Raw genomic sequence first — 22,688 nt, forward strand, 5'->3', positions numbered from 1 at the left:
CCGCACTATCCCGCAATTTCTTCCCCCGTCCTGAGGTGTTCCTCCACTGGATCCTTCCTGATTGAGGGTTCTGCCCCGGTTTCCTCCCCAGACCCCGCTCACCGGTGGAATCATATCGTGAGTTCTCCAGTTTCCTGCGTCCCTCTCCTCCCCCAGGTCTCGCCCGCACAACAGATCCAAATGGTGGACAATTCCGTCACCAGGGGAGGAGGATCCTGGCAGCTGGCAGGGTAGCATCGGTCATATTTAAGGACTCCCACCTCGTGTGCTACTCTGACTTTCGTCAACCTCGATTTTCTGTCTTTTCCCTCTGCCATTGACTGTTCAATTCACTTTAAGTGGCATTTGGACATCCTTTTCTCTTCGTCCCACTCTATCTTTCTACTGGTTCTTCTTCCATTGAGGGTTGCACTTGCGACAGGGAAAAAAAAAAGATCGAGCCCTCATCGTCAAAATGTCCGTCTCCAGGGATGGGCAGTCCACGCCCACGGAGAAGCCCATGAACCACGAATTGGAAAAGGTTGAGGTCGAGCAGATGGAAAAGGTACTCGGTGATGGTGACCTCCTCAGTGAGGCTGCCATGGCCGAGAACAAGGAGCACGAGATGGGGGTGTGGGAGGCCGCGAAGAAGCACCCCTGGGCATGTCTGTGGGCATTTACCATGTGTTTTACAATTGTACGTCTTCAATTTCTTTCCTCCATCTTTCCCCTGCATATAGGAAGCCCGAAGACACAAGGAGTCTTGAGTCACAATGAATCTTTCTTTCGAAAAACATTGTCGGCCACAGTGTGATCTGGTTCTCTGACTTTCGTCTCAACCCTCTTTTTCCGTTGTCACTCGTGTCTGATCCTACACAATGAACAACCATACTAATCGGTCATCTCATAGGTCATGGAATCTTTTGACATGTTCCTCAACGGCAACTTTGTCGCGCAAAGTGCGTTTCAAAAGCGATACGGTGTTCCAGTCGGCGACGGTTATGCCATTCCCACTCGGTGGCAGAGTGCTCTCTTCCAGTCTGGCCAATGCGGTGCCTTTGTGGGTGTCTTCGCCGCGGGCCCCATCACCAACTGGCTTGGATACCGTTGGACTACCATCTTGGCCTTGATCATGATGAATGCCACCATCTTTGTCTCTTTCTTCGTAAGTGATCTCTGTATTTTTGACCGTCAGCTGCATAGCATCGCCTCGAGACAGCCTGCTCACACCTAGATCAATTGAATAGGCCGACTCCCTTGCTCTCCTGGTGGTTGGTCAAGCCCTCGAAGGTGTGCCATGGGGCTTCTTCATTGCCAACGCCCCCGCCTATGCCAGCGAAGTCGTTCCTCTCGCACTCCGCGGCGCCTGCACTGCCACCTTACAACTGTCGTGGTCCATTGGATCAATCATCGTGGCAGCGGCCACCTATAGTTACAACAAGCGAACGGATGAATGGGCCTGGCGGGCACCTCTCGCTCTGCAGTGGCTTTTCCCCGTGAGTCTCCTTTCGCTGCCTGTCTGGTCTCACTCGTCCAGTCTTTTAGGACGTTGTGGCTCAAATTCCAGAGAAACACCCTGGCTAACCATCCCCCCCCCCCCTTTTTTCCCCCGGGGTAGACTCCTCTCATGATTCTGCTCTTCCTGGCTCCCGAATCTCCATGGTGGCTCATTCGCCGAGGCCGCAAGGCAGAGGCCCTGCGTAGTATCGAGCGTCTGGGTGATGGATCTGCCGAGTCGGCCCAGCAGTCCTTGGCCATGATGGAGCGCACAGTCCAGATCGAGTCTCAGATGGGTGGATCCCCCACTCTTCTTGATCTGTTTAAGGGCACTGATCTGCGTCGGACAACGATCACCTGTTTGGTGTATGCGTCGCAGAACTTTGCTGGTAATCTGATTGCCAATCAGGCAACATTCTTCTTTGAGCGTGAGTTTTTTATATCTTTTTCTTCCTGTGGCAACCATTTCTTTCGCTTTTTCCCCCTGTTCGAAAAAGATACATCATCGCGAATCGAAGCTAACAAGAATGTACAGAGGCTGGAATCTCCCACGACATGTCCTTCCAACTCAATCTCGTCAACTCCTGTCTCCAATTGATCGCCAACGTTTTCTCCTGGTTCCTAACCCCCTACTTTGGCCGCCGAGCCATCTACCTCTGGGGCACTATCACAAATATCACCCTCCTCTTCATCCTCGGTATCGTCGCCTCCGTGCCCCAATCCGCCGCCACCAACTACGTCCAGGCCATCCTGGGAATACTCATCTCCTTCGTCTTTGCCGGCTCGCTAGGCCCAATCTCATACACCATCATCTCCGAGACCAGTTCCGTGCGCCTGCGCGCACTGAGCACCGGCGTGGGTCGCGCAGCGTACTACGTGGCGGAGATCCCGATGATCTACCTTGCCTCGCAGATGTTGAATGCCACCGGATGGGACCTGGCCGGCAAGTGCGGGTATGTCTTGGGTGGTACTGCCTGCGTATGCTGGGTGATGGCGTACTTCTTCTTGCCCGAGTTGAAAGACCGGTCTTATCGGGAATTGGACATCTTGTTCAATCGCAAGACGCCGGCGAGGAAGTTCAAGGATACCGTTATTGATGTGCGGGAGAATCACTAGAGAGTTTCTTGCCCTCTCTTCTTTCATTATTTTTTTTCAATCGTGGAGGTTATCCGTTAGCCTCCCTATGTTTGTCATGTTTCTTGATTCGTTTTTAAGCGAGTTTGTCTTGGGGTGAAATTCCTGGCTTGCCATTTCTTCGGAATTGATTTCTGATTACCTATGGGCTGTCAAGGATTCGGACGTGGGAGTTTTGCGAGCATTTGTGGATAGCGCATGATCTTGATGAGTTTTATGGAGTTTCTACCTACGTGTAGGAACATTATGAAGAGCAAGCGAAGTGATATCAATAGAATTTACTCGAATTCGATCATAGAGACATCACATTCTCAATCAAGTATATGGATATAATGGTAGGTAAGTAAGTAGGTAAACAGGTAGGTAGGTCGTGGTGCCGGGTGATGACAATCCGCTTCTAGCACTCTCGATGTGGGTGAATCGACTTGAACAAGATTGATTCATGTGGAGGAACAGAAAAGCGAATTTGTACATTTTTTTTAATTCAGACTGATGTTTCTAGATAAAGTCTAGCAAGTCGTGATGCAAAGAAGAGATTTTGGAGAGGGGAAAGAAGAAACAAGAAGGGTGTTCGAATGTTCATGCATTAGTAAATGGTACACGGTTCTATTGATACAGACGAAAGATTTGCATGAGATGACAACCAATGGTCAAAGTCAGGTTATTGATAATACAGGTATTCAGGACAAGTATCTGTGTTGTAGTATGAGGTAGGGTATATTCATACCCATACTTCGTTGGAGATGGCGTCAAACTTTTGACCTTCTTCGTGTTCGGTGCGCTCCATTCCAGCCAGATGGTCCCATAGGTCGGGGTACGTCTTACGTGCCCACTCTTCCACCTGGTCTTTCCAGTACTGGTAAGGGATGGCATTGTAAAAGAGTCCAATTCTGCGTAGAAGTGACGAGTTAGTATTGTAGGCGTCGAAAACGTCATTTAACATGACTCGAACGGAAAAGGTAAAGAACAAAAAAAAAAAACAAATCTCAAGGACCAACTCACGTTGTACTCGTTGGGCAAACACCAATCTCAGATTCCATGTTCTTGATAGCTTCCGTGGCCCGATCAAATTCACACTGTGCAGCCAATGCCTCGATATAGGATGAGTAAAGCCGGCGATCAACTTCAATCTCCAACTTCTTCACTTTACTCATCATTTTGGTGGCTTCGTGAACACCATTGTGGTGCTTCTCACAGACCTTGAAGAACAGGGCAATCGTCTTGGTCGAGGGTCCTTCGTCCGATTGTAAGATCTGTCGAAAGATGCTCATGCTCTTATCTGCCATCTCGCAGGCCGCATATGCCAGCATCAGCCCGTTGAGAATCCGAGTGTTGAGTTCCACTTCGAGGTCCAATTTCAGCATATTGTGAACCAGCTCGAGGTTGGTTGCGTCGGCGTTGCGTGCGATGCCTTGAAAGCACCGGGCATAAGTGTCGGGCTTGGGCCGGCGCGAAAGGTCGTCGGCTTGGCGCATATGACCAAACACCAAAACGGCCAGGTCGCTGCGCTTTCGTTCGAAAAACGCGCTCATAAGCTCCGTGCGGACGCCGACGCCTGCGTCGGGGAATGCGAGTTTGAACAGCTCGTAGACTTCCCATACATCCTCGTCCGTCTCCTTGGGGTCCAAGATGAAGCCTGTCACGGCGTCACGAATTAATGTCTTGCCTTGGCTGTCAAAAGTCGCCAACCGGGGGCGGAGTAATTGCGAAACCGCCTCATTGTCATGCCGATACAGCAACATACTGGTCAATGCAGCGACGGTAGATGCCTCGAGATAAACCCCATCCTGGAACAGCGGATCTAGGAGCGAAGAAATCTTTTGGAAAAGCTCTTCCCTCTTCTCCGACAAACACAGCATGGTAATGAGTCTGTTGGCGATGGAAGGGTCCGCTCTCGAGAGCAAAGTGGGATCCATCTGCTTTTCCAGGAGATAAAGTGAGCCCTCCACATCCGCAGCCTGAATCATCGAGTCCAGCTGCAGCAAATGAGTCTCCTCATCGGGAACAAGGCTCCAGCGGTCAATCAGACTGGCGAATGAGTTGGCCAAAATCGGGTCTTTTTGTGAATTAGCGTAGCGAAGAAGACTGTTTACGTCTGCGATTGTGACTGCATCCTTAATTTGAGGCCTTGTTGCACTCCACAGGGCAAGCTGTTCCTCTAATGCAGACGCATCAGCACCGTGAGCTGCTTTCCACAGCAGTGCAACGCCGACAGTCTCTGCGGTTGGGGTTTGCTTATCGATCATTGACTGGTAAATCGGTTCCGCCCATGCATGTTCCGAGTTGAACAATGCGTGACTAATAATTGCCTTTTTGGTGGCTAACGAGGGCTCCGCTTTCCCTGCAACAGGACACTCGTAGATGGTCTGCGCCGCTTTGAACAGGTTCTGGTCAATCAGAATCTCAATCAGCTCCTGATGGGAAGCTTGGTCGAATGTGACGCCGTATTTGTCCAAATCCTGAACAATCTTGCGCATTTGCCGGCGGTCGTCCTTCAGGGCAAATCCCTTCAGAACGGTGAGCCATGGTGATGGCTTTGATCCACGCAACTGTCCTCCGAAATTGATGATCACTTGTCGTGCATCCTCTGGGTTCCCATTAGTAGCCAGCAAGTTGATGTATACTAACAGCGCAGGTCTGCTGATAGTATTCGGTCCGAACCCATGATCGGCGCAGAGTTCCAGGTAGGCATACCGAGCCAGTCGCAGGATCGTGTCTCGAGCTTCGGGGAGACATTGTGCCTCAGATAGCACAAACAGAATCCGTTCCAGACTATCCACGGAGAAAACTTTGTGCCAGTCATTGTCATCCAACTCCTCTTGTCGGCTCTTGAGATGCTTCCATGTCATGGACAGTAACCGAGCCTGGAACAGGTTGATCACTCCAGGGGAATCGACCCGGGTCTCGAAGAAGAGCCTGAAACCTTCGACGAGCGTACTGTCTGGAGGCGCTCTGCTCTTATCTTCGAGAGACCGCTTTAGATCGGTCATTGGCTTCAGGCCTTTTTCCGAGGTCAAGGTGGCGGGCATCCCATCGCCCGAGACCTCTTTGGGATCCAAGTTAAACGCAAAGAGACTGCGTGATTGTACACGGGAAATGCGAGTGATGCTTGGCCGGACTCTCGCTGGGGAAATGCTGTGCAGCAGTCGGGTGCGTCGGCATGTCGAAAAAGACAACGGCTCATTATTGATCAGAGCCCGAAAGACCCGTCGCGTCAAATGGGACTGCATGACAAAGTGCAAGCTGGCGCTCAGACTCAATTGCAGGCGACCAAAAAGTTCCCCGGTTTGGCGGAGCAGTGCTTACTCGATTCGAAAGGGAGCTGACGTGAACGAAGGGAAAGGTGGTTCGGAGGTAAAGAGGTTGCGCGACGCGGAGAAGCTGTGCAGGCGGAGGGCGGTCTTGGCACTACGAAAAAAGTATCCGCTTGTTCGGCCACCGCGTTGATCCTCCGTCCGACGGACTCTGCAACTCTTGCCCAACAGCATCCAATCCTCTCCTCGCAGCGCAACCGATTCTCAGCTATTTTGCGTATAATCACAGTCTTGCAAAATGTCACAAGGTCTTTTCTCATCATCTTCATCCTTGTTTCGGAGCGTCGCCAATGCGATTCCTTCCTCCTGCCGCTGGAGCTCAAGTTCGACCGCCGCGTTGAGCGCTTTCACCTCCCAGCGCACATCTCCTTCTCACAGCCAGAGTATGTTGCCAAACTTCAATGCGGACATTGTGGTTGCTCACAGATGTGAGCCGGTCACTTCCCCTTGATAGCTGACCTTTGCGCATAGCTCCTCGAGCCACGATCCGGCGCCGACTACCGAACCGCCTGCGATTCTTGGAGGAACAAAAGGCTCAGGGTGAGAGCCGAGCCCTGGAAAAGTTCCAGACCCGCGACTGGAAGGCTGGTGATGTCTATGCTCCCCATGACCTGAGTCCAGCCGAGATGAAGAAATGGGGCAAGCGCAAGAGCCCTTCACGGGATGCCTTTGATGCTTTGAACTTGAACCCATTGGACCTTTACAGGGTATGTGTGACCGAAGAAAATTGATTCCTGATGGGGCGGAAAAGTTGCGCAAAGTCTCCTCCGAGTTGGAGACCTTCTAACTCCAAGTGACATGGCTTGAAACCGTCCTTGTGCTAACAACTTTCTTCTCCCGGTCTCCAGAACTTCTCGATCATGTCCGAATACGTCTCCCCTCTCGGCCGGATCAAGTCTCGTGAACAGACTGGTCTGCGACCCGTCAACCAGCGCAAGATTGCCAAGGCCATCCGCCGGGCCATGGGTCTTGGTCTCATGCCTTCTGTCCACCGACACCCCGAAATTCTGGCCGCAGAGATGAAGGCCAAGATGGACGGTGGATTCCGGTAGAGATTCTTGCTTTTTTGATGGTTCTGCATATGAATCGATTTGATGGTTGTTTTTGTACAGAGTATAGTTGGAGTCCTCTTGAAAGGCACACCCCGTTCATGTATTTCTAGTTTTCGAGAGAAAAAACGCATTTGATTTCTCATGTGTTCTATTCGTAATCTTCCTCTCCAATCAGCGTGTCTTGTCCACAGCGTAGTGGACGGGGAGATATCAAATGACTTAAGCAACGCCCAGCGCCGTGAGACCAGACCACAAATTCCTTCCCGGTTACGCTCTGGTATCAACCTAGAGCCCACACCTACACAACGAGCATCAGCCGGCTCCTAGTTTGTTATTGTGACTTTATATCAGCAGATAATCTGCTACTATGTATGCCATTGTATATCAAAGAGAAATGAAATCAATCATCAAGCGCCATTTCTTTTGGGCTGGGACCGCCCAGAAAAAAGTTCTGTGATAGTCCCCGCCACGCTCAGTCTGGACTGGTTGACTAAATAAGTCGAAAGCTCCTATCAGCACCGAAATAAAGAGCTATTTAGAGTCATACTTCCATGCGATAGTCCTTTGCGCTGAGTCACAGTCAAGTTCAAAGTCGACCCCTCCCTCAAACGCGTACTTGTACTGGTACTGCAAATTCGACAAAGAGTGCCCCAAGTTCAATCAGCACTGCACAATTTCCTCACCACTGATAGATGGAACATAAAGTAGATGAAAATCGTATGAAGCAATGGTCTCGGCAGCTCAGTCATGAAGAAATGCCAATTCTCATATCATTCAGCCCTTGACATTTTTTTAAAATTTTCGTTGCATAAGTCGAGACCTTCAAAACATGGCATATACTTATTTGCGATACTTTACTCCCAGACCTGAGTATCTGACACCCACGAGTCAACGCGTTGATTTTTGACATGCGAGGCATTAATGTTGATCTGCGCTAGTTTGAATTCTTCATTCTGGAAACGATGTTTTGGCTACATAAATAGGCAGATGGATACCGAGGTCAAACTACCTGCAATTGGGAGAGTGCCCGTTTCACGCACAAAATCTTCTTGTTTTCCGCCGGACAGTGGAAGTACGAAGACGATCGTATATTTAGGACTTGAGATGGGCTGACTAACTAGGATAAAGCTATCATGAGCTGTGTGGCATGATCTTTGTTTTGTTGTATAAGGTAATATCGTTATCCATCTATGAGGTCCGATTAGGTTCTCATCTATGAGGTTCCGATTAGGTTGTTTTATTTTGCGCCATATTTCTTACCGGAATTTCCCATAGAATCTTTACTTTCGGACGGATGATATGTTCTTCGGTACGATGTACGATTCAAGGAGGGCTTTCTACTGCGGATGCTTCCGCGTCTAGAGGCCCAGTCAATGAAAGTTGCATTGTACTCTCCAAACGAATCTGGAAGATCACCAATCTGTCATAATGGTCATTCAAATTATGGATATCTAGTCAGTTCTCGTTTTGTGATGACTAGATACATGGAATTAGATTGCACAAAAGAATCCTTCAAGAAATGAAATGACAGTTGGCAATAGACAGGGGATGCGGGCTGATTCTAGAAGAAAAAGAATGTAAAGATGGCTGCTACCATGGCAAACACGGTCGAGGTCGGTCCCATCTTAGTACCAGCATTAAAGACGGGGCCTGATGCCGTGGTCGACACCGACGAGGAAGGGTTTCCAGAGATCGAGCCGGTCATGGAAGCATGCGAGGTCAGTGGTGTGGAGCTGAAAGAGACAATGCCAGCTTTGCTCGTGCCTTGAGCAGGAGCAGAAGTTGATGAAGAGATGGCTGAGTGGACAGTTTGAAGAGTCTGAATGGTTCCAGGCTGAGTTGGGCCGGACTGAGCTCCCACGTCGTAGGCTGGAGACCCGGCCATATGGGTAGCTACAACCCAGTAAGTGGCGGTGTACGAGCTGACAGTCTGGGTGGTGGTATAAGTCGTCTGCTGGCTAGCGGGACAGTGGTGAATGGACGACGGGCAGGCCGTCACCGTCTGGATTGCGGTGACGTAGACGGTTGAAGTAGTCAAAGCTGACGCTGAGACGCCGGTCTCCGAGACTTGATGTCCGACCTGATTCACGGTTGTCTGGGGAAGTGCAGTGCCGGTCACGGCAGGCAAGGTGCCAAGAGTACTGGGATTACCAGGACACTCGGTGACCACACGAGTGATGGTTTCGGTGGTCACATGAGTGGTCATTTGATGGGCTGGGCAGTTGGTGACGGTAGCGGCGCAAGAGGTGATCGTGCGGACCTGTGTCTCCGTGACCGTATAGGTTGTTGCACTCGTGGTGCTCTGAATAGAGGATGTCACCGTGGCCGAGGTGGTCTGAGAAGAAGAAGAAGAAGAAGAAGAAGAAGAAGAAGTCGAGATAAAGGACTGGGTAGAGACGCTGGTCGTAGAGACGACCGGGGTCGACGATCGAATTGGAGACGAAGAGCGACTTGGCGACGAAGAACGGACCGGCGAGGATGAACGAACAGGTGAAGGCGAGCGAACCGGTGTCGAGGAACGAACAGGCGTCGAGGACCGAATAGGCGTCGAGGACCGAACAGGCGAGGGCGTCGGTGTGTCGGTGTCGGTGTCGGCGTGGTCGAGGGTTCCGTGACAGTCGAGATGACTGGAACCAGCGACGTACTCACATCGAACTCCGTGACCACGGTGCTGGTAGTGCACGTGTTGGTCGTTTGAGACAGCCGTTGACCAAGTTGCCAATTTCCCCCGGAAGAGACCCTCTGGGGCGCACTCGCCAGAAAATAGCATTCGTTGGCTAAAGGAAGGAACATGACGAAATTGCAGCCAGGATTGAGATTGCAATCGCTGACGCAATCGCTGATCTGCGTAATGGAACTTGTTTGAACTCCGAAGAGGAAATTGTTCGGAGACCAATTCACTCCGCAAGTCTCCTTCCAGGCATCAACGCTGCCGCTATCAAAGGCCAACCCATCGCTACAAGCGCCCACCGCGGTTGGAAAGGTACAACCCGGGATGGTACTGGTCACGGTGGAAATGGACGTCTTGGTGATGAGATCCGTCGAGGTTCCGACGGTGACAGTCTTTGCGTGGGAAACTGGTGCCAGAGCGACGACCAGGCCCAGGGCAGGAATCAAGAGGTGATCTGTCCACCGACCCATGGCGATCTGTAGTTGTTGAGATAATCAAACGAGTGTATAACAACTTGAAAGCGCAGCGACGACGAAGCAGTTACGGAAATGGCAACTGCTTTCCTATATATTAGTTTTGATAAAGAGAGGAACTAAGACAACCGCTTGGTACTCGCCGTGCTTTTCCTACTTCTTCTTATTTAATTTTGCTTTTTGGCTTCTTCCCTGATTTGAGTGGCTCGTTGAGCCAATACACTTTGCAATGCCCGAGATCTGCCATGATGACCAGTTAATTTCCACGGGCCCCCCTGAGCCCTACCGTTCGACGCGGACGATAAGGTAAAATAAGCGACGGACGATGGAGCCAACTGGGCCGGGCGTTGGACTTTGGCCGGGACCTGAATCGATAGTTTGGCCAACTCACTCCACAAGGGCGTATAGCTCTAACCAGAAAAGGATAAGTGATGGGTTCGCAACGACTCCAAGTTCACCAGTCCCGAACCACCAGGGCTCGAGGGCACCGGATGATGCGTATCGGGTACCGTCCCATGAGCACCTTTTTCTACTTTAGATGAGATGGGTAGAGCCTTCAATAGTTTGCCTGATAGTCATACAACGCCCAGTTCTTGCAATGATTCGTATTAGTCTCCCTGTGGACTTGTGGAGTGGGGGCACTTCTACAGAGGTAGCGCAGAGATGTGTACTGTAAGAGCTTCATAGTGATGATCAAAATCGCGGGGCTGGCCCGATCTCTTCGGAATTGCTGTATTGAGTTTCCAACACCATCCCATCTCGTGTGGGCGACGGGCGGGCGAGAGGTCAGCAGCGCTAACGCCTAGTAGTCCCAGAGAAAAAAAACTCGATCGTCCCTTGATTCCGCGGCCCATGAACCTTGAAATAGCCAACACTCATGATTCATCTTCATAAGCTAGTCCAAAAGAAGTAACGGTAACTTATCCAGCTCACGTTATTTATGGTTATCACAAGCTTTTTTTTAAGCACGGGCAGAAGCTCTCTCTGTAGTCCACGCTGCACGTTCTTTCTAGGATGATCCACACAAGATACTGGAGATGCATGCATCTCTTCGGATTGTGCTGTAAACAGTAAAAAAATAATTCGGATGACTTCTTATTCCACGACTGGTGTTTTTTTTTGTCACCTCTTATATGCTCCCTAGGGTCCTTCAGTCCGGATGATGGCCTTTTTTCCAACTGTCTAGTCCCACAGTGGAAGGTCGAAAGGTACTTTCTTACCCGGGCGACCCATGGCTGGGGGGACTCTCCACGATCACCTCCACGCCGATCGATAGGCTTAGGCGGGTGCGATCAAGCCCCACAAGCTCCGCTCCTCTGCATTCGATCTCAGTGTCTCAACCCGAGGAGCTGGATCACCTTTCTGGCTTTCATTCCCAGCTTTAATGAGCCGCTTTTTTCGGACTTGACCGGTTCAAGGAGTACCTCAGCTGGCTGGAGTAGCTTTGACGCTGGGTAGCTCATGATGGAAAACATTGTGCGCTGGCGGTGGCTGGCTCTGCGAGGAATTAAGACTGGAGCGCCACCTCAGCTCTCCTAACCTGAAGTGCATACCTTTAAATGAAAACCTCATTGGGAATACGAGTTGACAACATCTATGCCGTGAGGATGAGAGTTACAGCTCAGGCGTATGAGCTTACAAATGAAATCAATCTTAGCACGTAAATACATACGGATTTGGAGGAAGAAGGAAAGAGAGAAGTGGGAATCAATATGAGAGAATAGCCCTCATCCTAAGATGAATAAATACGTCTATCAATTACAGGCTTGGGAACAAAGACACACTTGTCTTGAAGCATAGAGCCTCCATCCCGCTTCAGATGGGAATACTTTGAATGAGAACGACGACAAAAACTGACGGAAATATCCACCTCTGCCCGTGAAGATGGATAAACAACAATAGTCGCCTTGCCCGGCAATAAACACTTAAAAAAATATTGGGCTGTACAGGAAAACATCCGACTCCGTCTTCACGCTGCTCAAATGAGATCAGATCTCTAGATTGTTTTCGTTTTGTGCAAAACATCTTCGTCGTTCACAATAGAAATATTCTATATTCGCTGAGACTCCAACCAAAAACCCTAAGGTCAAGAATAAAGCCTCAGCTCATATAACTGCCTTTTCCACCCATTGAATGCATAGCATACCTGACTACCTAGGAGGTAGAAGTCCAGACTCAAGTTCATTTCCAATCGGGGACGTCATGAATCACCAACATGTCTCATTTTCGGCAGTCAGATCAGACCTACACTTTCCCTCTTGAGTCTCTGTCCCGAGTTTAGGTCGTAGACCAAGGATGTGTTTGCCCGCTTGAGCCTCGATAAGCAGATCTGAGTGCATTCAGCGGCTTTCAAACGACCTTCAGCTGCCACAGTGACTAGGGTAGCTCCATATTTACCAACAAAGACCCACAAGTCGTGGTCGTCCTGGTCGCTTGGGAGAATGGCTTCTATTCAGAGGTATACACCCTTTCCGAGCCTGGTATCACAGTGGGGAAAGCCTCATACCATCTTGGGAATAAGTCTTGAAGGACAAAAAAACAGTGTGGATCTTACTTGGCTTCCGGATGCCCGGTAATTACCTCTATTTTTTCTCATCCGATCAGAACTAGCACGCCGCGCAGGCATTTCATCCGACGTTTTGTCCCTCACCGGTAGCTTCTGTGGAGTGATGTTCCATGGATGAAGTGCAGCAGAGAGCCGTTTCTGGGGTAAGATGAAGGGGCATCACAAGTCCCCATACTTCTAAGCAGGCTTTGCCCGATGGAGAGGTGGTAGGTACACCGAAACTAGCCAGTCAAGCAGGAATGACAATACACCTATTTTGATAAGGTCATCTTGATGTTGCCATTGAATGGGCGTCGAATATTAATTATCTCTGGTAATACTACGTACTTAGCGTGAGCGTGGGTGGATGGGCTATTAACTTGACTCGAGTCACTTGATTTTAGCTTTGAATACACCAAAGACCCAGATCATCGTGTCATACATAACTTGTAAGATAAAAGGGCATACTGTGAGCTTCCTGAGTGACCTTGGGGAAGCTCAGGCTGGAGAGCCTCGGCATCCGAAATCTCCAGCAACACCAATTCAAATAGTTGCAAGACTTTTCTAAGTGATAAAAAGAGTTTTTGAAATTGACCATCCTCAAGAAAGACTCCTTTTACCATTTACGTTTTCTTCAATGCAGTAGACTATGGTTTCTAAGAGTGTGTAGGCTGGTCAATACAGCTCCTACAGGGTAGTAGGCAGCGACTAGCCCTGTTGTGCTGTTCTCAGGCATCAGTATTTCGAGGTCACCTTAGTCTGAATCCCAAGGTGAGTCGAGATTGACACTCGCGACATCAGGAAGCTATAGACTCTTCAAAAATGTTTATGTGAGGATATAAATAACGTAGGCAACTATTTGTCTGTTCGGCAGGGGCAGTCGAAACCAAATGAAACACCAAGGACAGCATCGAAAAGCCCTGACCTCTTAGAAAGACTACCAGATATGCTGGAAAAAATGAAAGGTGAAAATGACGGTTGTAAGTTCAAATTATAGATTTGATCATTTTCTGCCTGCTCCGCAATGTATGCGTCTGGAAAACGCTGCAAGATCAGTCATGACCCAACACAGAGTGGTTGTTGACGTACAAGCTTCGACCGACGAGGTAAAAGGTACACACAATGTGCGGCTCTCCCCGCTCGAGGGGTGCCTGGCCCCACGTACGTCAGCCCGCCTCCTCGTAAACAACCCACTCGGCCTCTTTTAAATCGCTCGCATTCTGATCCCTTTTCCACTCCACCCCAACGTCAAGTCGTGTCTCCAACATGGCGATCACAAACGGTACAGACCTCAATCTGCTCGATTAGTCTCGTTGCTTTGCGCTGTCATCATACTGATACATCGTCTCCATCCTAGAATCGATCTGGGCGGCCAGCCCCTCCACAACCCGGGGTGCTCCCACCCAGCTCTCCTCTGACGCCAAGGGCGAGCGACTTGCGTATGCGGTACGGTTCTTTTGATTCCCCTGGGTACTTTTATTTTTTTCCCTATGAGGGCTATAGGGGGCATTCAGTCCATTGACTTTGGGACCGTTCTTTTAGTCCAATAAATCGATTTTCATCCGGTCGATCGACAACCCCGCAATTGGGCGACAGTACACCGAGCACAAGGCCCAAACCACAGTAGCGCGCTTCTCCCCTTCGGGGTTTTACGTGGCCAGTGGTGATGCAACGGGTACAGTAAGGGTTTGGGATTGCGTCGGCGAGGGTATCACCAAGGGCGACTATAGCATTGTTAACGGCCGCATCAACGATTTGGCCTGGGATGGGGACTCTCAGCGCATCATCGCCGTGGGTGACGGAAAGCAACGGTATGGACATTGCATCACTTGGGACAGCGGAAATACAGTCGGTGAGATCTACGGTCACACGCAACAGATCAACTCCGTTTCGATCAGGCAGCAGAGACCTCTCCGGGCCGCGGCCGCCGGTGATGATAAGAAGCTGGTCTTCTACCACGGCGCCCCTTTCAAGTTCAACACGGGTATCGGTGACAAGCACACCAACTACATCTACGGGGTTGGCTTCAGCCCAGATGGATCACACTTGGTCAGTGTTGGCGCAGACCGAAAAATCTGGCTGTATGACGGCAAGACGGGCGAGACCAAGGGACAGATCGGTGAAGGGGAGCACAAGGGAAGCATCTTCAGTGTGTCGTGGTCCAAGGACTCGCACAAATTTGTGACCGCCAGTGCCGACCGGACCGTGAAGATCTGGGATGTCGAAGCGGGCAAGGCTACGCAGACCTGGACTCTCGGTGAGGATGGCGCCAATGCGATCCGTGATCACCAGGTCGGTGTCGTTTGGCCCCCGGGTCGAAGCGACGGCCTGATCATCAGTCTGTCCCTGAGCGGCGATCTAAACTATCTCACCGAGGGCACGGCCAAGCCCCGCCAGGTCATTCAGGGCCACCAGAAGAGCATCACCTCGCTCGGTCAGTCTACCTTTGATGGCAAAGAGACCTTGTGGACGGGCAGCTTCGAGGGTCGCGTGTGCAGCTGGGATGTCGCCTCGGGCTCCTCGGAGGAAGTTGAGGGTGATGGACACCCGGGGTACATTGCCGGTCTGGCGTCGACAACCGAGGGCTCTGGCCGGATCTACAGTGTTGGTTGGGATGACACCATCCGGTCCGTCGATGTGGCTGCCAAGACATATACCGGTAGCGCATCGAAGCTGAGCGCCCAGCCCAAGGGTGTGGCTGCTGCCGGGACCAGTGTTCTGGTGGGCGGTGCGGAGGCTGTCGAGATCTTCCAAGATGGCCAGAAAACAGGTGACTACAAGACTCAGTTCTCGGTGACCACCGTGGCCGCACACGGAGAAATTGCGGCCATCGGCGGCGAGAACGGAGCCGTGCAGATATGCAAGGTCTCAGGTGCCAGCCTGTCCGCCCAGACCGACATTCAAGCCTCTCGTAATCAGATCTCCATGTTGGCTTTCTCTCCCGATGGATCTATCTTGGCGGTAGGAGATTTGCGTGGTCGTGTTTTGGTCTACAAGGTGGCCGACGGCAGTCTCGTGACAGATCGCTGGACGGCACACACTGCGCGCATTACCTCGCTGGCCTGGAACCCGGCTGGAACCCATCTTGTCAGTGGCTCTCTGGATACCAATATCTTTGTCTGGAGTCTCGCCAAGCCGGGTGACTGGCTGGAGGTCAAGAACGCGCACAAGGAGGGTGTCAATGGAGTCGCGTGGATCGACGGTGGATCCAAGATTGCATCTGCCGGCGCCGATGCTGCTGTGAAGGTGTGGAAGGTAGAAGGTCTGCAATGAGATGCCATTGAGCGACATGTGTATTTTTCGTTCCTTGTCTTTACTTTTGAATTGTGCGAACGCATTTTCTCTCTTTCCTTCCCTTTTTTTTTTCTCCATCCTCCCTTTTCTACTTGACTGTTCTCTGATTGGTTGAAAATTCAGCTTCATAGGCCGGAGACATGTTCATGGTCTCACGGGTCAACGTTAAAGCATGGGCGATCGCATTATCCTCCCATAGTTACCCAAAGCTGCATCTCCACCCCGTAAGGCAGGGATGTCTGTTCGGCGGTGGTCGCAGGGCTGTGCGGCTGGATCAAACAGAGTGGGACTGGGCCTGGTCGGGAGCCTTCTGACTGGGCGGCGTCATGACTTCATTCTTGTTCAGTGCGCAATGGCTCTGCCATTCTTCCATTTTCTTCTTCCCACTCCTCGAGCCATATCTCCAGTGTACCATTTCAACTTGACCTGCACCATGGAGATCTACCTGGCCTGGACCTGATCTCGCCCATCCATCTCCGAAGCAAATGCGGGAGAGCCGCACGGAATGGCGCCGTCCGAGATTGGAGGAGCTCCCAGTAGCTCCCGCCGCTTATTGCGACCCAAGGTGTGTTTGTGCCCGATCGGCACTTTTTCGGTGGTTCTGCGCCAGCCAGCCACGAACCGGACTGGCAATGGTGGATGGCAAGAAGGGTTAATGAGAAGAATTAGAATGCAATATACTAAACAAAAATGCCATTGACAGCTGCGGAATGCAACATTCGTTCTCCCACGTACCGGTCAACGACTACAAGGCCTGGTCAACCTCCGCGATTCCACTCGAAGACCAGGCGCACAGGGTGATGAGAGCGATGCGCGCGAAGAACGACGCGGTCTACTGTCGGGCGAACTCGAGTCACACCATGGTGGTCATGGAGAATGGCTGTCAAAGCAGGCGCAACAGCTATGGGCACGATTATTGAGCTTCCTCGCCTCCGAGCAGGGCATCGGAGTCCTCAAATGTAGCCTGGCCTACTTGCTGGGTTCAATGGCAACCTTTGTCCCCGCCTTGTCAGCTTTTCTTGGTCATCAGCAAGGGAAGCATATGGTGGCGACGGTGACTGTGTACTTCCATCCAGCTCGGTCACGAGGGAGCATGTATCGCGCGCTGATCTGCGCACTGCTTGCCTTTTTCTATGCCTCGTTCCTGTCAATTACGAGTATGCTGGTAGAGGGCTTCTTTCAGGACACGCTAAACCTACCTGCATTGGGACATGCAGTGGTGCTGATTGTCTTCTGCGGCGGCGGCCTGGGTTTCGTTGGATGGATCAAGCAGAGACTGGGTGACCCCTTGGTGAATGTGGCGTGCTCGCTCACTGCACTTTCAACGATCACGGTGTTGACTAAAGAAGGTGCCGTGCAGAGTGGTGATTTGTCATTGAACAAGATCATCCAGGTCTTGAAGATGGTCATCATGGGTGTCGTCTTTGCGGGGGCTGTTTCATTCTCGATATTCCCCATCTCGGCGCGAAAGAAGCTACGCGCAAATCTCGTAACTACAACCGATACCTTGGCCGTGATGCTGGCCCTCATCACGGAGAGTTTTCTCGAGGGGTCCGAAGATGAGCTCAAATCTGCCGAGTTCATCGAGGCCGAAACGAAACACAAAAAGGCATACAGCCAGCTGGATAAGTTGATCCGCGAGGCGAAGCTCGAGCACTACTTTGCCGGCACGGAACGCGAGTATCGACTGGAAAAGAGGCTGGTTCGCTGGGTGCAGGACATCACCCACAACATGGGTGGCTTGCGTAGTGCAGCGTCGCTTCAATTCAGCTTGATTCGGGAGACTCTGGATCGCGAATTGCAGGCCTCGGATGGACAATCCAGTTCGCCTCAGCCGCCTTACTATGGCTCGCTAGAACGGTCCTGGTCATTTCCCGATGGGTCTTTCTTAGAGCCTATCGACGAGCGTCCGGAGGAAGAACTTACGTACAGTGCAAGTGTCACGACGCCAGGTGGAACTGGGAACACGGAGCCTGTCAAGCAGCCTCTTCTTCCCGCCGAGGTGTTCACGCTCTTCATTTCCCACCTTGGTCCGGCCATGGTGAGACTCCAATGCTTTTAGTGTTGCGCAATTGTGAGGAATGCGGTACTGACTCTCTCGTTGCAGCGATCCCTTGCCTTTACCTTGAAGGAGATCTTCAATGAGATTCCCTTTGGGCCAGCTCCCCATTATAAAATCTCTGTCCATAGTCGATTACTGACCAGTCTCGATCGGGCTCTCGCACTCTATCAGGAATCGCGTGAACGGACCCTCAAGTCGCTCTACCAGCAAATCGAGTCGATCAAGTTGAGGACGCACGAAGCACAAGCGGACCTGGAAGAGGTATCTGCCAGCTGTGGTCATTTCAGTTCATCGCTGCTAGAGTTTGGTGAGCAGTTGCATGAGCTCCTCGAGATCCTGGATCAGCTTCAGCTTGAAATGGACGAGCGGCCTGGCGGTCGATCTTGGAGCTGGCTCCGGTTTTGGCGGAAGAAAGATAGAGGCGATGGCATTGGATCTGGGTTCTTCGTGCCACTTGAAGCTGTTGATGCGCCTGTAGGCGCTCCCGCTTCGGCTCGCGAACCATCCCCATCCGACACAACAATTAAGCAAAGACTTGGCTATCGCATCTGGAAATCTTTCAAGTGGCTCCGCAGGGATGATACCAGATACGCCATCAAAGTGGGTGCCGGTGCGGCGCTCTATGCTCTGCCCGCGTTTCTCCCTTCAACAAGGCCCTTCTATCAACACTGGCGGGGAGAATGGGGTCTCTTGTCATACATGCTGGTGTGCTCAATGTACGTCGGTTCGTCAAACACAGTGGGCTCAGCTCGGTTCCTGGGGACATGTTTGGGCGCAGTCTTGGCCATCGTCGCCTGGTACCTTTCCCACGGGAACGCCTTCGTTCTCGCCACGTTTGGCTGGATCATGGCCGTCTGGATTTCTTACATCACCATCGTCCAGGGCAACGGACCCTTGGGTCGCTTCATCATGCTGACCTACAATCTCTCCGTGTTGTATGCCTATTCTCTCACGCAAGAGGAAAGTGACGGCTCTGGAGATGAGGGCGGCCAAAACCCCGTCATCGGCGAGATTGCGCTCCATCGCGTCGTGGCTGTGCTTTCGGGTTGCATTTGGGGTGTGATCATCACCCGAATGATCTGGCCGATCAGAGCGCGGGATAGACTAAAAGACAGTCTGAGTATGCTGTGGCTACGCCTGAGCTTGATCTGGAGGCGTGATCCCCTCTCGGCAATGGTGGAGTCGAGGAAATCCGTCGTGTATATGACCGCGCGCGAGAGACTTGAATTTGAGCGTTTTCTTACTCGCTTGGAAGCGCTGCTCGTTTCTGCACGGTCGGAGTTTGAGCTTCGCAGTGCGTTTCCGGAAGCGACCTACACGAGCATCATTCGATGCACTCGACGGATGGTGAACACGTTCAATGCGATGAATCTCGAGCTGATGAAGACCGAAACTGCTACCGATGGCGAGATCAATCTGCTCCGGTATACTGCGACCGAGAGGCAGCAGCTTTCGGCTCGAATCAGCCACCTTCTCTCAGGTACGTGGCTTCCCTTCAATGTCTTAGTTTTGACTCTTTGCGACATTCTAATTATGCTGTTACCTCATTCCAGTCATGGCATCCTCTATGAAACTCGAATATCCTCTGAATGACGTCCTGCCCAGTGTGGAACATGCTCGAGACCGACTCCTTGCGCGCATCTATCGATACCGTCAAGATCATGAGGTCTCGCTGCTGACAACGGAGGAAGATAGCTCGCTCTTGTATTCCTATAGTGAGTACTGTATTCCCTCGTGTGCTCTTTCGGTTCTCTGGCTTACACTGCAATCATCTAGTTCTCGTGACGGGGCAATTTGCTCAGGAAATTCATCAAATTCTAGCAGATATAGGACAGTTGTTTGGTGTACTGAGTGAAGACATCTTGCACATGGCGTAGTTACCAGCCGCAATTTTTCCCCGGATCTCTTTCCTTTTCTTTTTGTCATATACAATCCCTTTGTACATATGATGCAGGAAACTATGCTCTGGCTCAGATCCTTTGTTTTGTAAATTTGAATTCCTTGGAGAAATCGAACCCTCTCTCTCGCTCATCATCTTGCGATCGATTCAGACTGCAAATCGCGTTGCTGCACCTGCTCGTCGTCTTTGGTTTGTTCCCGGGAGACGAGAACGTCCGTTTCTGGCGGGGGAGCTGCAACTTGCGGAAACCTCACTTCTAACCTCTCACTTCGCCCAGAATCTCCTTCCATCAATTTAATCGCCTTAACCATCATCTTTTCATCCATCCCCCCCTGTCGCTCGTTCTTTCCTATCTCATCAATCCGACCACTCGACTTTTGGTCCCCTTCCCCCCCAGCCCGGCTTCATGAATGCGTAGTCCTCACCACCCAGCCGCCCTTCGGCCTCGCCTCGTCGCGCTCCTCCCAGCCCGCCCGCTATCATGCAAATCGATCCGGCGGCCCTGAGTCGCCCCGACTCATCCAATGCAGCCAAGGCTGCGGCGACGACCTCATCGACGGCGGTCAAATCATCACGGAGTCTTCCCTCCGTGCCGCGCTTGGACCTGGAACCGGCGTACACAGAGCTGAAGGCCGCCATCGGCGATAAGTGGGCGGAATACAAGGAGGCCACTGCGTCCTTCCTCCTAGGTACGTGGTCGTGAATCATCGGACAAGGATGGGAGAATCATCAATGGTGCTCATAGCAATGGCGTCTCACGCGCATTCGCTCTTGAACGTCTTCTCCGCGACATCATTGGAAACCCACCCGTTTGGGCGATTTTGACCTCCTGACCTCTTTCCGTTTCTAGGACATTACAACCAAAACGAGTACGCGTCGCGAGTCGATTACTTCCTATGTGCAGATACAAAAATTGAACACCTACATAATAATTTCATATGCGCGATCTTCGCAAACCTCACACGCGACCTTCCCGACCATGGCGTCGCAGTCTGGGTCTCGGCGAACGATAAGCCGTCCCTCGTGTCGAAGCCGGTCTCCGGAGATGCGGCTGAACAGAGATTGAAGACGGAGGTGATGCAATTGCCTCCGCGGGATCGTCGCAGGATCAAGGCTATTCCAGAGGTATGCATGGTGCGATGAGAGAAGAAGTGTCAAAACGGAGGGCGTATTGAGGGTAGATCAAGATTGCTAATCTGGGACTGGGTTTTCCGACGATAGCGAGATCCGAACGATGCGCCTGCTCCAGAGCTGGAGATTTACCATCAGGCGAAACAAATCAAGTTGCCTAGTCAAGTCCCTGCGAGCGCTGGGGGACTGAACAAAACAAGTGAGTGGTCGCATGGGGTCGCATCGTGTGCCCTTGAGCGCTTGTTTTTTTACGATTGGCGCACAGGTGTCTGCCTTCCGGCTGGGAAAAATCATACCCGTGCTGACTATGTCTGAACGTGTCTAGACTGGGAACTCGAGATCCGAAAACGATACGCGCAACCTCTTGCCGCCGACACGGGCGAATTTCCCGATGCCGAATCGATCTACGCTCGAATGGTCCCCATGTGTTACGAGGAGTCCCTGCCGGGCGGCGCTAGCTTGCCGTGCGCGGAATTTATGGCCATCGCCACGGAAACGTTTGTCAAGGATGTTCTTTCGGCGGTCTTCTCGCGCACTCGCTGCAATGGTCCGTCGGGGACCATCAACGGCATGATGATGCGCAAATACCGGCAACAATTGGAACGGGAGGAGCTCGCGTTCACGCGGGGTGAAATCGCCAAAGATACGGCAACTGGTCTGCTGCCAGTTGAGGCAAAAGAAGCCGCCACCCGTCGTTCTCTTGGGGTCAGAGACCTTCGGCTTACGTTAGAACTGAGCCGAGGGGTCCTCGGTCATATGCCGTTGGTCATCGATCAGATCATGGGCGGGTACTTTGAAGACGAGCTTGACACAAGCAAGCAAGATCGTCTCCCGAATGGCGTGAGCGGAGTGTCCGAACATCACGTAGGGAAGCTTGAGGACGACGAAATGGATCTGGACAATGACGAGGACGGTGACTTTTCCGACTGGGAAGGGGGCACTACCTTTGACCGTGAGCAATTAGGTAGCTTGCTCGACGATTGTTTGTCTATGGCTGCTTGAGAAATGAGGAAACCGAGAATTGATACCCATACACCCACCCATGACTGCTGCTTTCTGCTATTCTTTTTGCGGGATTCTTTTTTTTTCCTTCCTCTCCCGGCCCATGATGGCCCTGGGACGGCTATGCCTTTTGATATACACACTTGCCACATTATTTCTCATCAACTACTCCCTGAACACTCGACTCGATGGCTTTTTCGGAATATTACTTCTGAGAGAGCTTTTCTCAAATACTACTCTTTTAAAACGCGCCTCGGTTCAGCATGTACGCGCAAGCGCATTAGAGCAGTGGGCCATGGGTAGCATGTAATCGAGATATTCGTGGTCTTTTTTGATGCACGAGATAATCGACTGCTGCGAACATATTGATCATTATTTCCTATTTCCAATCCCGGCAGGAGATTGCCCCTGATGAAAAAAGAAAATGAATGGAGAGAAGGAAAAAAAACCGAAGTGAGAAGTGAAGTGAAATGAAATGGAAATTGATTGAAACTGCTCCTAAATTTCCATATTCCTCGTCCCATCTTCCATGTACGAGCAGCTCTGAGATATGCCCCTTCCATTCAGCCTGTGGGATGATCCAAGCTTGGTCTAATATATCGGCTGCGGGCCTGCTTGAGGTGACCACCTTTTT

General features: G+C 51.4%; 7 protein-coding genes across 7 annotated transcripts; 5 read left to right on the forward strand and 2 right to left on the reverse strand.

Annotated features, from left to right (window-relative positions):
- Positions 1–454: 454 nt before the first annotated feature.
- On the forward strand, positions 455–2,592 carry POX_h09527 (uncharacterized protein; the record flags this gene model as incomplete). Its single annotated transcript, XM_050118280.1, has 5 exons — positions 455–676; positions 890–1,144; positions 1,227–1,475; positions 1,598–1,904; positions 2,012–2,592. 5 exons carry the CDS (start codon positions 455–457, stop codon positions 2,590–2,592), a joined length of 1,614 nt encoding a protein of 537 aa, XP_049965067.1.
- A 739-nt stretch (positions 2,593–3,331) lies between these two features.
- Positions 3,332–5,840, reverse strand: POX_h09528 (uncharacterized protein; the record flags this gene model as incomplete). Its single annotated transcript, XM_050118281.1, has 2 exons — positions 3,332–3,500; positions 3,613–5,840. The coding sequence occupies 2 exons, from the start codon at positions 5,838–5,840 to the stop codon at positions 3,332–3,334; spliced, it is 2,397 nt and encodes a 798-aa protein (XP_049965068.1).
- Positions 5,841–6,162: 322 nt separating this feature from the next.
- POX_h09529 (uncharacterized protein) lies at positions 6,163–6,976 on the forward strand (the record flags this gene model as incomplete). The annotated part of the gene is made up of 3 exons (XM_050118282.1): positions 6,163–6,307; positions 6,396–6,631; positions 6,773–6,976. 3 exons carry the CDS (start codon positions 6,163–6,165, stop codon positions 6,974–6,976), a joined length of 585 nt encoding a protein of 194 aa, XP_049965069.1.
- A 1,561-nt stretch (positions 6,977–8,537) lies between these two features.
- Positions 8,538–10,117, reverse strand: POX_h09530 (uncharacterized protein; the record flags this gene model as incomplete). The annotated part of the gene is made up of 2 exons (XM_050118283.1): positions 8,538–9,728; positions 9,809–10,117. 2 exons carry the CDS (start codon positions 10,115–10,117, stop codon positions 8,538–8,540), a joined length of 1,500 nt encoding a protein of 499 aa, XP_049965070.1.
- Positions 10,118–13,931: 3,814 nt separating this feature from the next.
- POX_h09531 (putative WD repeat-containing protein) lies at positions 13,932–15,938 on the forward strand (the record flags this gene model as incomplete). The annotated part of the gene is made up of 3 exons (XM_050118284.1): positions 13,932–13,947; positions 14,023–14,111; positions 14,208–15,938. 3 exons carry the CDS (start codon positions 13,932–13,934, stop codon positions 15,936–15,938), a joined length of 1,836 nt encoding a protein of 611 aa, XP_049965071.1.
- Positions 15,939–16,464: 526 nt separating this feature from the next.
- Positions 16,465–19,898, forward strand: POX_h09532 (uncharacterized protein; the record flags this gene model as incomplete). Its single annotated transcript, XM_050118285.1, has 5 exons — positions 16,465–16,524; positions 16,663–18,000; positions 18,067–19,501; positions 19,575–19,736; positions 19,798–19,898. The coding sequence occupies 5 exons, from the start codon at positions 16,465–16,467 to the stop codon at positions 19,896–19,898; spliced, it is 3,096 nt and encodes a 1,031-aa protein (XP_049965072.1).
- A 504-nt stretch (positions 19,899–20,402) lies between these two features.
- Positions 20,403–22,054, forward strand: POX_h09533 (uncharacterized protein; the record flags this gene model as incomplete). The annotated part of the gene is made up of 4 exons (XM_050118286.1): positions 20,403–20,610; positions 20,772–21,046; positions 21,143–21,251; positions 21,378–22,054. 4 exons carry the CDS (start codon positions 20,403–20,405, stop codon positions 22,052–22,054), a joined length of 1,269 nt encoding a protein of 422 aa, XP_049965073.1.
- Between the last annotated feature and the right edge of the window lie 634 nt (positions 22,055–22,688).

Source organism: Penicillium oxalicum, chromosome VIII (genome assembly GCF_001723175.1).
Source record: "Penicillium oxalicum strain HP7-1 chromosome VIII, whole genome shotgun sequence".
NCBI classification, from domain to species: Eukaryota; Fungi; Ascomycota; class Eurotiomycetes; order Eurotiales; family Aspergillaceae; genus Penicillium; species Penicillium oxalicum.